The sequence below is a fragment of the Gouania willdenowi genome, chromosome 9 (assembly GCF_900634775.1).
Source record: "Gouania willdenowi chromosome 9, fGouWil2.1, whole genome shotgun sequence".
NCBI lineage: Eukaryota > Metazoa > Chordata > Actinopteri > Blenniiformes > Gobiesocidae > Gouania > Gouania willdenowi.
This window is the reverse complement of record NC_041052.1, coordinates 16,878,157-16,893,406: the sequence shown is the minus strand read 5'-3', so window position 1 is coordinate 16,893,406 and position 15,250 is coordinate 16,878,157. Positions and strand designations below refer to the sequence as shown.

Genomic DNA, 15,250 nt, shown 5'->3' with positions numbered 1-15,250 from the left:
CACTCATGAATATTCATAAGTAGGCCGCAAATCAGCCTGTTTGAGTAGAGTTGCTCAGAAAGTGACTTTTCAGAGGCTAAAACTCTGGAAAACAGGTGAGTTTGGGAAAATAAACCTCAAATACTATGTTTTTGGGATTCTTAGAACAAATAGAGGTGGGTGAAAATTAGCATGATATGGGACCTTTAAACATATTAGTACCTCTTTATTCATAATGCCTCTTTCAGACTTTGAACATCTTCTGAATGCAGTGGGTTGGTAGATTGTTGATTCCGTCATTGTCGGAAAATAATTTTGTTGATTTACTTACATGAATGCAGTACTTTGATCTTCTCCTCGGCCTCTGATAATCTCTCAGTCATACTGACATCAGCGCTGTTGTTCGCACCGACCTCCCTGGAAGAGAAACCTCTATCAGTTCTGTTACAGATACTCTTTGGTAACGTCATGTGTGGTCCTCACCTATGGTCCTCAGCTTGGTTCTGCTGAGGGGAGCCCGGGGCCCCGGGAGCTGGGGTGCTGTTGGGGGTCATCGGGGACTCTTTATATTTAGAGGTGTCCTCTGTCAGCGCTGGGTCGTCCTCTGTGAGCAATGAATCAAGTGATTGTTGATGTTTAAGGCTCTTGGCTGACGAAGTAGTTGTATATACAGTATAATGGTCGGTGAAACATTGTTACACTTTCAGAGTTAAACTAATCCCGACTTAAAGGGATCCCCACTGTTTTTACAAATGTGGCCTAAAACCAGTGACGTGCCGTGAGCACTAGGGTAGGGTAGGCAGCCCATTCCAAATCGAGACCACCAATGTCAACACCAATGACAATTTTATATGTTACTGCTGGCAAATGTTAATTCAATTCAATTCAACTTTATTTGTATAGCACAATTTACAACAAAGTGATCTCAATGTGCTTATCAAAATATAAAATTCACACAAGATCCACATGAACAAGTATTTAGCCATCTAACAAAATTAACAACGTAAAACCTCATCGTTAAAGAAACATAAACAATTATTTAATATAGCCTACATACTCTCCTGTCACAATTAGGTTTGTGAAAAAAGTGTTTTACAAGAAACACATCCCACCCCTCACCTCCACCAGTGAGACCCATACACCCACCCCACACCGTTTGGATCCTTGTCCCAACCAACACCCTTTGACTCCTTCCCTCTCCTTAAAGCAGCATAGTTAAAATAAGGCTGAGTGCAGGGTTGGGGTCAATTCAATATTTTAGTTACAATTACATTTTCAATTACCCATGTTCAATTACAAATAAATTAGATTACAGTTACCAGCATTTTTTCCAATAAATAACAAATAATTGAAAGTTGAGGCTATCCCCTACCTACACTAACCGCCCTCTAAAAACCAAGCTGAAAGATAACACTCACTGGTGTTTTTTAGACTGAATCTAATCATCAGGTCTCATATATTTGTGGAATTAACAAGTCATTGTCTTATCGTGTCTTGTCTTATTTCAGGCTTGGATCCACTGCTTTGAAGCACAATAAAATGATACAGTGGAAACAATTTAGATGCAATTTGACTTCAAAATCAAAAACAGATAATGAAAACTTGTTTTTAAACAAAGCTCTGGAATTTATGTGTGTAGTTCCTCAGATGTTCCTAAAGTGTCTAAATGAAGAAAGCTCAGCTGATCATTCAGCTGTCAGGCTCCTCTCTGAGGAACCAGCTCCAACTTTTAATGCTAGTTTCCTTCACTCTCCCATCATAAAGACTAGACTTCAGACTTTCCTATTTGAGACAGACATAAAGTATCCTGAGCCTTCACATGAGGAGAATTACTATTTTTAAAAAGTGTTGTTTTGGTCTTACCTCTTTTTTCAAGGCACTCCAGGTGTTTTTTCAAGTGCCCGCTGACCTCTCGGAGCAGGGCCTCCCTGTCCGGGCTGGAGCTCTGAAGCTGCTGGAGCTTTTCCTCCAGGGAATGCGAGGCTTCCAGCACTGGAGCCGGATCTGTGAAAACAGCAAATCTGAGCAGAAAGCACTATTGAGCCTCCCTGCACTTTTCAAAAAAAGGAAAATAGCTGTTTTAGCGTATACGTCTCCTGTAAAGCACATTACTGGGGTTTCTGCATCGCAGCGTGAACAGAGGAAGAGAATTCCTCCGAGACTTGTTTCGAAGGAGTGACTCTTAGACGTCTCCCCACTCGGGCGCCTTTGAAAATGTTCACAGGCTGGACCCTAATGACAGCAGACCCTTTTGCATGTACCAAAGTCAGGCCTAATGAGTCTTTTCATGTGCTGACAAATGGCAAGAGGAGACAAAGAGATTACAATGAACGCAGAGATTTAAGTATACACCTTAGTAAAGTGTGGAGAAAGTCAGCTCCTGAAAAGGGGGTTAAAAAAAAACGGCAGGATTCTTTAGCACAACAGAGGAGCTGTTTTGCAATGCATGCGCGGCAGCACCGGGCCCATGGGGCCAACTAGGAGGCTGTTTCTCAGCTAACAAGTCTCCTCTGTATCATTTGATCATTTAAATTATTATGCCAGGAATTCTCAGGAGGCGGCTCGGCACTCCACATCACAGGGCTGTTTTTAATCTTCCCCTTCCCTTTCTTTCCCTCCCGAAAAGTTCAACAGCTCAGAGAGAAGGAGCTGCTCCTGTTGTGTACCTGCCTGCCGAACACCAAAGGAGGTGACTTCTAGTGCCAAAGCACAGAGAGGGAAGCTCTGGGGAGCTCCACACACACAAACACACGCAGTCACACACACACACACAGAGGCACACACACACATACGCACGCACACATGCATCGCAGCCCTTCAAAAGTCTTTAAAAGAGGAGGAAAATTGCTGCTTTGCTGCACAAACTTTTCTCCCACAGCTTTCATCCGACTTCTTGTGTAGAACCAATCGGATCCCCTCGTCAGAGTAAAATCCCACTGAAGTGACTTTTCATCACAAGTTGAAGCCACAGACGGATAAACTTTGCCACACGCCAAAGAGAGAAAATGCAAACTGTGAACCGACAGGGCCACGAAAAGGAAAGCAACATTAAAAAAAAAAGCGCATCAGAGGCGGCGAAAAAGTTTGGGGACATTGCAATTTGCTGAAATCCTGCTGTCGCGTTGCAGCTCCAAATATCTGCATTTTCATCAGACAAACATTTTGGGCCATTTAATAGATTGAGCCTTTTTTTTCCCAGGACCGTTTACAGTCAGACATTGTCTGCAGTCATTGTTACAGCAGTCGTGGAGATGTTGCATCAGTCACTGGGGACATCGCTATTAAGAGCAGAGCTCTTCTAAGACAAACAGGATGACTCAAAGCGCTGCTTTCTCATCGACCCACAGTCACAGAAATCACTCTATCAGCTCCTTTCCTATATCTCCTTTTTAACTTTTAATGATCAAAGATTATGGAAAGGATCTCTCATGCATGGGCAGAGCAGGATTATCAATCAGTGGCAGGGGAATAAAGTGAAGGATGCATACAACATTAACCCCCATCAAAGTAGATCAGAGGAGAGGCTCTCCGTGGACTTGGAATCTGAAAAGTCCAGAAAGACTCTTTATAACTTTGAAAAACTAATTGACGGAGCTAATAAGAAGCGCCGTGGTGTCTTCTTAAGGCGGTAATCCAACAACTCCGCACCTTGTGATCTGCACAAACGCCTGACTCATTAATTCATCCCTTATCTTAATTATGAAGGTTGCGATTAAAAGATTGGGCGAATAATTTAGGGTCGTAAATCACATGACGGTAAATGCAATGTTTCCTCTGGCCGACACTCCTGCGCTTCCAAAGAAATGGAAATTGAACTGGGACATTACACCAGGCTTGTTCACTGCTGGGGTTGGAAAAAAGTTGTAGGATAGATTAAACAAATATTTAATTAGCAATATAAAATGAGATGTGTTTTTTTTTGCAGATCTTACAATTTTAAGGTTGGCAACTTTTCACAAAAGTGCTGCAACTGCAATCATTTTCAGTGGAAAGAAATACAGAGAACTTTTTTGCACTTGTTTTCCTGTCCTTCTTAAAACTTACTTCTTTAATGTCATATTTCTTGAGGGATATTCACACTTAAGACTGTGCAAGAAGTTCTTTTTACATTAAAGCCATACGCAACTCATTACAGGATTGTACTTTAGATGTTGGGTCTAAAGCTGAATTATAGCAATTTGTTACTAATTTGTGTCAGAAATGTTTTTGTTGAGTCATTTATAGCAGCATGACAATTATTCCTACTTATTTCTGCTCCAATCTTTAACTATGTGAATTAGCATTTTAATAATAGTCGACCAAGGGCTGCAGGTGGAGTTGAAATAGAATAAAACATGTACAGTATTTTTATTATCCCTGTCTGGATTTTAACCCATGACCTTCCAGTGACCAGACTGATATTAACTAAAGCACCACAGATTAACTGCAAATAGACTGATTGAGGCTTGTAATTTGGTGAAACAGGACTCCATTTAAACTAATGACTGACTTCCACGAAAGACCGACGGAAGGATGGAAAGGACAAGTTAAAGAGAAGAAAATTCATCATCTCAGTGGCTAGCATTAGTAGCTTCTTGTGTTACGGATGTGCTGTTTATTCACCTGTTGCAGGTGATTTATGAAAACTGCCTGTGCAGATAACAACAGGTGCAAAGGTGTAAGGTCAAGACTCCTTTCAGGCATTTTTCCATCATTTTATTTAGTTATTTTGTGTATTTTTGTAGTTTTCCTGTGTATTTTTCTGTGATTTTGCATGTGTTTGTAGTCATTTGGTGGATTTGTTGTTGTTTTGTGTTTTTTTTAAATTAACATTTGTGTCGAAGTCCTGTGACTCTGTAGAGTAGCACCAGTCCCAGCCTCAGTGAGCTACTGAACAAGTTCAATATGCACATGTGGAAACCAACCGCCATGAGGAAAAAAAACAATACCTACAACAATAACCTGAACACAAAACAGAAAACCAACCCAACAAACCAAGTCCTAATCTCTTCAACTCTCCTTCATACGTCAAACTGGTCATCTCTTCTGCTTATGAAGGACTTTTTTATTGGAATACTCAGTGGCTAAAAAACATTTCTTTCTTTGTCTTTCCACATTGAGACCAAAGCTTTCTGTTCCTCTGAAGAATGAAGAAGCCTTATTTATGTTTATGATTCAACCACATGCTGAGACTCCACACCACTGCTCTCCTCACACTGTCTAACAAACCCTATTGATTCACCAAGATTCATCTTGTACACTTCCAGGGTTATTTCAAAAACTGGACTAAAATGTTCTATGTACTTCTCAAGAACAGAGAACTTAAGTCTGGCCAGAACTGTGTTGTCTTGTTAGTCAGAAGGTGTGGTACAGGTGTGCTTTGTGGGTTTTTTTCCCCCTCCCCTGGATCAGTCGACTCGGCATAGTGTATGTGCGTGCTGACTGTATGGTCATCATATGGTTTAGAGACATTTTAGATAATGTGATGCTTTCAGCTTTGTGGGAACAGTCTTGGGAATGTCATTTGTTATACCAACATGACTGTGTCCAAAAAGACAAGGACCTCAACCTCATTCAGCACCTTTGGTATAAACTGGAATGTAACAACCTCGACCAACATCAGTGCCTGACCTCATTACCAAATGAATGGACACAGATTCCCACAGAAAGACTCCAACATCTAATAGAAAGCCTTCAGAGAAGAAGGGAAGCTGTTAGAACTGCAGAAGGACTCACTCCTGATGGAGTTTAAACTGTGACTGTTGATGAGAATACTTTTGTTTGATGGTGTAGATCCCATTGAGTGTTGCAGTAGGATTATTTGAATTTGAATTACTTTATTAATCCCTGAAGGGAAATTTCTGTAGGTATCGTGCCACATTGTGATAGGTTTAACAGACCGATTATAAACACAGATGATCTCAGACAGTATAGTCTGATCCTATGATACACAGAGCTTTATCAAGAAGAAAATGACTTCACAGGTGCAGACACAAAATTCATTGTGAGTGTAGAAATCACGATTTACCTGCTAATAATGTTCATACTCAGCTTGTTGTTGAGACAAATGTGACCAGGAGCCACGATGCTCAGCTACAACAGCTGATGCCCAAATCAAAATTTTAGGTTTTCTTAGAACTGAGGCTTCAAAGATGTTGTTCCTGGATTTTGGAGCCACTCTCACAGTTAGGGGGTCACTGACCCGAGTCCGCTTGTCCCACAGGATCTTAGCTTCAAGTCCATACTGTACTTCTTCATGTAAGTGGATCTTACACCCTATAAATGTACACATTCTGCCATTGCAAAGTAGCCTTGGCTATGAATGTTGTAGTGTGGTACGTGTTGATTGTTCGCACTTGTCCCTATCAAATACATTAGTAAATAAATACATGAATTAATTAATTATATCCTATTATCCCTTGGCTACAATAATCTAACCTCTGAGGTTCAACACAGGCCATTTATCCTAACATGTAAAGCAGTTTTCAAGTGAGTTACTTTTCCCACAAGGATTTCATTTAACATATCAAGGGTATCTTATTTTGCTCAAAGTTAGCGTTATGCTGATTAGACTCTTATCATTTCTGGGCTAACGTAAAGTTTGTGCAGAATTTCAACAGCATTGATATTGAGTTTCATCACTTTGGTGGTGCAATAATCAGGTTACGTCCCTGTGGCGACGTCCTCATGGTCAACATGTCACTGTTAGGATGTTTTTCCACATTTGGAAGCAGATTTCTCATCAAGGTGTTTTCACTGGACGGCTCTGCGGGTGGAGGAGAGTGCACAGGCTCTTTGTGTGTGCGCGTGTGTTTGTGTGTGTGTACCAGGACAAGCAGGTGTGTCGTGGCGGTCCGTCTCGGCCCTGTCAGCGCTACACCATCATTAGTGTGTGTGCGCGCAGTAGGGTGCACCATTATGTCTCCCCGGGCTCTGTGTAATTACGCTCTGACATAATTAACCCAGCAAGCCCATTAGCCGAGCATTGGCTGGCTAAGGAGAGAAAAAAAAGCTATAATTATTTGTTGTGCGCATGTTAATGAGGCCAGCTGTGTTCCCATCATACAACATGAACAAATTAATTTACAAGGCTGTGCTCCAAGGTTTTTCTTCTTCATTCAAAACACTTGTTTTTTTCCCTCGGAGTGGACTTCAAGGTCCGTAAACACGTCGCTGCTGCAACAAACAGTAAATCTGCCGTAATATTGGCGAAGGACCCAAACTATGGCTCCACTTTCTTCTTCACACACGATGCAAAGCCATAGAGATGTGTGGGACAAATGGCAGCCGCTTTTCTTCAACCCGTCAAGGCTGAGCTTCGATTAGAGGGAACGTAAACTGCAGGCGACAAATGCAGAAACAAGGCGTTTAAAAGCAACCAGTGTTTGATATTCAGAAAGCAAACCCAGGTCTCCTGTTACCTTCATGTGGGAACCGTGGAATAAAAAGGTGGGTGGGAAGAATGATGAGTGTGTGAAGCAAAGTGAGCACCGACAAAGCAAAAGCTGAAAGGGAGAAACTTTTTAACCTGCTTTTCTTCATTCACGCTCCTCGTCTTTGTTTGACACGCTGAAGGACGAGGAAGGAGCGACATCAAGGCTGCCACCTTTCTAACGCTCGACAAAAAAAGAGCTCAGCGTTTAAAATTAACACAGGAGGAAAACATCCCAAACAAACTTCACTGAAAATTAGACAAAAACAAAACCACCCACTTCCTTTTCCTGCCTGAAAACAAATCACAGTGAATTTCATCAACCAAGCTCCTTTTTTTGGCTTCTGAGCTACAATTGAAGCAAAATGCTTCTGTTTTACACGACTGTGTCGATACGGGTTTGAAAGTTGTGATAATGTTATGGCAGACATTTAATGTGATACTGTGTAAATGAAACACACTAAAAACAAACCTGAATCTAATGCTGGTGTCATCATGCAGCGCTACAGAGAGCTTTAATAACAAAGGGGAGCCTCTAAAACATGCAGGACTGGAGCTCTCCAGGACATTTGGAGTACCTCTGGTGAGGAAAACTGCTTTATGGCTTTTAAATATTGATTATTTGTCCCATAATACTTGATTTACACACAATATAAGAATTAAAAAGAAATCGTATGAAATCAGACTTAAATCCAGCAGAAACATCGGTAGAACTCCTTAAAGTGCAGAAACGAACAAACTTGGCTGGTATACTGTACGGCATCAAGACATAAAGTGGTTAAACTGCATTAGTAATGACATGACTACTTTCCAATGAATCAGCAGCAAAATGCAGCCATGTAGAGACTTTGATGATTTAAAACTTTAAAGTTTAAACCATGTGTCGAACTCAAAGCCCGGGGGTCCAAATCAAATCAGCCCACAGGAGAAAGTAAAACTTACAGGGAAAACATTGTGTAAATTAATTAGCAACTAACTCAGTTGTAGATATCTCAGTCCCACAAAATACACAAATTCAATGAAACTCCACAATATTTGCAGGACCCACAGTTTCCCCCATGCTTATATCACAGACTGCATTCATTTCTAATCCTAATTTGTTGCAAGAAGTCTTGCAATTTTACTAAAAGAATTGATAAAATTGGTCATAAAATCAAGGAAATTTAAGTAAAGATCCTGCAGGGATGGATATTTATCACTTATTGTTTGAACTGTGTCTTACATATTTTATTATTTATACATGAAAGTACTAACTAGGGCACAATAATGTGGAAATTGCTTGTTTACCTGCCTCTAACCCATTTAACCTAAAACTGGTCCATATTTGGCCCCTGAACTAAAATGTGTTTAACACCGCTGCTTCAAACTGTTTACCAGTGTTTATATCACATAAAGGGCAGAGGCAGGGGGGACCCCCCAAAAATGTTCATGTTTGTGTCTTATTATATAATATTATCAATGTAATATTTTTTATTTTGTAGGTATTTGCCATACCTGCGTATAAATAGGGTTTATGATACTATTAGCTGATATAAAATAATTAGCAAAATGTGGCCCAAAGTTATCATTTCTGACTTTCTGTAAGGGTTTTATTTTTTAGGTTAGTAGTGAGTGTTAATATTTTCCACGTCTGTGTTCTGTGGGTTTAAGATCCTCACTGGATTTCTAGCCACTCCCTGACTTGTCAGTATGTGTGAGAGAGATTTCTAGATTATCCTCTTGTCTTCACACAGGTGAAAAACACTAGCACAGTGAATAGCTTAGCCCATAGCACAGACAAATGTTGTTAGATTTTATAATTTGTTTTACCAAATTCTATTAAAGATTGTAGAACTTAAGCAATCAGAGGTGTTTTTTATTCCACAGTATATATATAGTTAGGTAAAAATGCATACATTTCATATATGAATTGGTTTAACACCTTGTAAAATCAGAGTTATATTAAGAAACGTGCGCTGTAATTAATTCCTAAATCTCCCTCTTATGATATCTAGTGCAGGTGAGCAGTAAAACGTAAAAAATAGGTTTATTCTGGGACAAATGTACGACCAGGAGAAGAAAAAAATCCCCATTAACTATAAGATACACTATCCAAACAAAAGTAAAGACAATGTTTCCTTCTGCAGCTCTAACAGCTTCCATTCTTCTCTGAGTGTTTTCATGAGAATATCTCATTTATTAGGAAAAAGTAATATACAAGTTCAGGCACTGATGTTAAACGACAAGGTCTCGTTGCGGTTCATCCCAAAGGTGCTGGATAGGGTTGAGTTGTGTATCTTTGTCCACTGTGCCATAGTTATGTTGAAATAAGATTCCCCAAAGTATTTCCACGAAGCTGAAAGCATCACATTTCCAAAAATCACTCGTTATATTGAAGCATTAAGATTTTTTAAATAGTAGATAAAAAAACACAACTATTATATGACAATGCATGACACTGATTTATGATTTTATGTCTATTGTTTTGACGCTGTTTGGCAAATTTAAACAATAGTTCAGTTACACACTGTTGTGCTGACACCATGTATACATGCAGGGTGACTAAGGATAAAACAAAAAAAAATGCCAAAAATGGACAAAACTACCCTGAAACCCAGAAGGTTAATAGCATTTGATTACAGAAACGCCTACTAATATTTAAATAAAAATGTCCCACCAGATCACCTCCCAGAGTTGATCAACTTTTAAACTTTCAGACAAAGTCAACAAAAGTTGTGTGACATCCTAATAACATCTAAGGGTTAAAATGTTCAATTTCCAGGTACTTCAAAGAGTGCCATCATCAAATACACTCCATTACTGTTCATTATTTACATCTTATATGCTAAAAGCTGCACAAACACACACACATTCCTGCACACACACTCCAGTTCCTTCAGGGGACTCCCCTTCCTAAGGGATTGGTTGGAGAGCCGTGGCTCCTTTATGAACATAATGCATTATTAAGCACCTCAAACATCTCCTGGGCCTTTGTTTATTACTGCTCTTATTAATCACTTGTGCATAATCTGAGAGCTTTTATTCTCTGGAAGCTTTTTTTTTTTTTTTTTTTTTTTTTTTACATGCCCTGCTTTTCTTTTGCCTCAAATGCACTGCACTCTTCTCCTGCTGCACAATTACAACGGAGCCGCTCGGCCGCGCCTGCAGGCCTCTCCTACTGCTGCGGAAGGAGGACAACTATTCTTTTTGCATTTCAATGACTGAATAGCTCTGGTCAGCATGCTGCTGTGCTCACATAATGACACAGCCAAGGGAAAGACATTTAAAACAAAATCATCCACGCTATACATGGATATGTCATTTTATCAAATCGCTGTCTTTTTCCCCCAGAAAATTCAAACAAATGACTCAAAAAAACTTTATTTTGTATAAGGAAAAACCAATTCATACTGTATAATACCTTAAAACTATTTTTTTACCGATACATGGTTAAGAGCTGAAATTAGAAATCTGTTTATTGTTTGACAGTGAGAATAAACAGAAATTTCTGTATTTTTCTGCTGCATTCTAAAATGACCCTATATTTATATGTGTGTGTGTGTGTGAGAGAGAGAGAGAGAGAGAGAGAGATGAAGTGTTGGAGAACTTAGATACATATAATAGAGGAGGCAGGAGTTAATTGATGAGCTAAAATCTGTCAAAATATGAAATAATGGTGATAAATATAAACCAGAAACTAACACAATGACTGCAATAGTGAAAAAAGAGGATACAGATCAACAATGCACCAACAGACACTCTGTGCACTCTTACAAATAGGAAGGGAAGCAAATGAGACACACCTGAATGGAAACAGAGGTGGAGCTTCATCACTCTCAGCACACGTGCACAGACAGACAGATACAGTATATACACTGAGAATGGATTTTATGCAGAGGTATGCTTTACTATTAATATTAAAGATGATTTTTCAAAGAACCTGGATGTAAATGTATCATTTATGACTGTTAGAGGTACAAATATCACATGAATAAAAGCTTCATGAGAACTTTATTTGTCTCTTTTCTTGTTCTGCTGTGTGATTGGTTAGACACATGTAGGCATGGTTTGTGTTAATATCGTCTATGGTCAGTTGGTTTATCATGTGCGTGATGCTGAATGAACGGCGTGATCTTATGCAGGTGATTACCAAAACAATCTGCTGACAAACTTCAATATGAGGATCTCTCAGTAAAAAATGTTACAGTTTGACTACTGATCGTTTCATCTGGTTTCTGATTATAAAGCAAATGCATAGCGGTCGTCTGCAGTGTGTTGGTATTGTATCATAACTGAACAAGTGGTTGAGAATTATTTCAACACCAACAGCAATAAACTCTCACTTATGACGTGACGCGTCACCAATCATAACGACCACCAGTTGAATTGCAACTAGCCATTGAAAACTAAAGTAGGGACCCATTTCTTCAACGTTTGGCCAACGTAATGTTTACGACCCACAGGTTGAGCAACCCTGACTTAAAACCACCTCGAAACAATAATTCGATGTCAAGGAGGAAGAGTGTACACACACACACACACACACACACACACACACACACACACACACACACACACACACACACACACACACCCAAATGCCTGAGGCTTTCATGCACACTCACACAGTTAAAGGAGTGTATTCAGATCACAATATTTCATTCTGATGAAAGCCAATTCATTTCAATCATAGTTTTTATAATCCATACTTAATTATTCAACTGACTATTGTATGTTCTATTCTATTCTATTCTCATCTATTCTACTATTTTCTGTTTCATTCAAGTCAGATGAATAAACCTGTGATCATAATGCTTAAAATTTTGGTCAACAAATAACCATTCATATGTAAATTATGCAAAAGACAAAAAATTAATCAGATCTAAGTGTATAAAATCAGGGTGTAATTATTGAGGTTGGGTCAAGACAGGATGTGAAATAAACCAAATAGAAGGAATACCTGTGCGGGAACTTATGAAATATCAGTTAAAGATACCTGTATGGAATTTTAATTATAAACTCTGTCAAAATATCACATAAGCTCTGTCGTAATGTTGTAGTGAGCAATGCTGGTGGTTCGATGACGGGTATTTCTATAGAGGCTTTTCTTTCTATAAATCGATTCAACGTCCTCCCAGACGCGTCTACTCTCTCTCCTACTCACTTATGTCACACGGCGGGATCTCGTAGGTAAACAGTGCAGCTTCATACATGTCAGAAGTAGCTCCAACACACATCTTTGTGTTGCTCATAGTCAGAAATACATTAACATTAAAGAATATGTGGACAGAAGCACGACAAAAACCTAAATAAAAATGAAAATGTGAGAAATCCAGTGGGACATAATGTTATCGCTGCAAAGCAGTAAAATTAAATGCAATATGTTGTATACAATTCTACTACAAGTTAAAAAGGTTTAAATAAAAGGTTTAAATGAGATTGAAATAACTTAAACTATTTCATTAAATGTAGATTGACTATAGCCTTTGTAAGACATATTATTGGTGTCCCAATACCAATTTTTTTCCAAATTTAGAGCACTTTTATTTGCATCAAAAAGTACTCTTATTGATGAGTGCACAAATGTGCAGTGGTGAAAGTAACCAATTACAAGTACTCACGTTACTGTAATTAAGTTGCTTCTATGGGTGATTTTGAGTATTTTTCTAAATCCGTAATTGTATTTTTTCCTTAAGTACGTTTTAAAAGATGTGAAGTAATGTGTTACATTTCTACACCCCACATAAGTGAGTAAATTATCATTTTTGTTTTAAAATGATTATCGGACATTGTGAAACTTCAAACAATGAAATAAAACCAGACAACAATCAAATGCATCACATCATAGCCGACCAACCAGATCAAACGTAATGCATCGTATCAAAACAACATTAAATGGAGGTTATTTTCTCAGTTTTAGTTTATAAATGTTGCTATACTTAGAACCTGAGATTTTTTAAATTTTGAATGTAATTCATTGATGTTATTTTATTTGAAAAAGAATTGTACATTTTGACAATCCTTTTATTTTATACAGATGCCTTTGTGGAAAATACATAAAGTTCCAAGATCTGGTCTCTTCTTTTTAAACATGAGATGTTTAATATTTTATGTATGACTTACTTGTACTTGAGTACAATTTAAATCAAGTAACAGTACTTGTACTTGAGTAGGAACTCTTTACACCTCTGCTAATGTGAGTGCACGTTCTAGAAAAAGTAGTAACGGGACGTCCCTCATTGATAGTCTTTCAACTTTGGCCAGAAGACTCAAAAAATTAAGAATTTATCCGTTTGTCCTCAAAAAGTTCCTCCGTAACCTTCTTCTTTACGCCACAGTAGAACTATGAATCAAAACGTCAGAACCACAGCGCCCACCTATGGTCACTGATGGTACTGCAGCGCACCCCTCAGCTTTGTGAGTTTGTGCAGGGACAGCTTGCACACACACACACACACACACACACACACACTTCTCAGACATGCCTGAGGCCATCACGCACAGTCACACACTTAAAGGAGTGTATTCAGATCAGAACCTTCACAGAGTCGGAGCGAGCTCCCGCTCAGATGAAAGCGTGCATCTTCTAAAGGAGAAGGGGGAGCGGGGCGGATCCTGAGGGATGAGTGTGTGTTCTGAGAGGAGGCGAAGAAGAGCAAACACCTGCAGCGTCAGTCTCAGGGCTACGCCCCCGGCGACAGTTCAAACACACCCTCACTCACACACACACACACACACACACACACACACACACACACACACACACACACACACACACACACACACACACACACACACACACACACACACACACACACACACACACACACACACACACACACACACACACACACACACACACACACACACACACACACACATTCTGGAGGTAGACAACGAGGAGTCGAAGGAGCGACTTCCACGAGCTGCCAGCATGTTTTTGGTGTGTCAGTGATCAGGACGCACCTATAGGTGCTGATCAAAACTGTGCGGAGGTGAAACAAACATTGTTAGAGAAAGTCTCTCAACAGACCAGGTGGGAGGTAGCGGAAAGATGTCACAGTTTTATATCATTCTAATGAAACACTGCAGGGATTGACAGTTTGGTTTGAAGGCCTCAGGAATCAAAAACCTTCAATCATCTGCATTAAAGAGTTGTTTTTCTTCTGAGTTAATGCTGCAGTGAAGGAGGGCAACACAACACACACTCACAAACCTGTTGGATTTTACACAATGCTTGGAATGTTAAACTAGATTTAGAAAAACATTGCTGAAAAAATAGGTGGTGGGACAAAAACTCAACGATTAAAATCCAAACCGTCAGAATTCCAGAGGACAAAGTCCTAGCCTCATGTATAATTGAAAAGCAATGACACATTTTTTTTACAATTAGGGTTACATTAAAGATTACGGTGCATATATATATATATTTTTTTAAATGAGAAACAAGTTATTGCGCCAATCCAATTTGAATATTTGTATGAATTATTCACATTTATATTCATGGTGGACAATACCTATTTCTCATGGGCGGTTTGTTCATAAGGGCGATCAGTGTTACAGGGCTGTGACAATTCCAGACAGTTTGAGCTGCTCATTGTCCAATCAGCACAGGACTGTGCTCCATGAAGTACCGCCCCCTTTGGGTAACCTCAGTCAATTGAAAATTGCCCAGATTACCCTCATAGACTCTCATATAAAATCAGTTGTTTTTCTAATTTCAGTCATTCCAATGCATTCCTTACGTAATGGGTTGCGGGAGGGCTCGCCCTAACGTGCTTTCGTCATACCTAACATGAGCATAGCTGACGTAGCTAAGCAACGGCACCGTGCTAGTCACGTACGGATCAACTCCATCCTTTCATTGAAAGAAGTCCCTAG

The 15,250-nt window shown here is 39.3% G+C and overlaps 1 protein-coding gene across 2 annotated transcripts in view; it reads right to left on the bottom strand.

Annotated features, from left to right (window-relative positions):
- cux2b (cut-like homeobox 2b) overlaps positions 1-15,250 on the bottom strand; it is a 168,742-nt gene that overhangs the window by 20,463 nt on the left and 133,029 nt on the right. For both annotated transcript variants that reach the window (XM_028458282.1, XM_028458283.1), the window contains 3 exons: positions 1,843-1,983; positions 463-583; positions 311-396 (listed from right to left, as the gene is read on the bottom strand). In XM_028458282.1, coding sequence (XP_028314083.1) covers positions 311-396; positions 463-583; positions 1,843-1,983 — 348 coding nt within the window. The remainder of the gene's footprint in view (positions 1-310; positions 397-462; positions 584-1,842; positions 1,984-15,250) is intronic.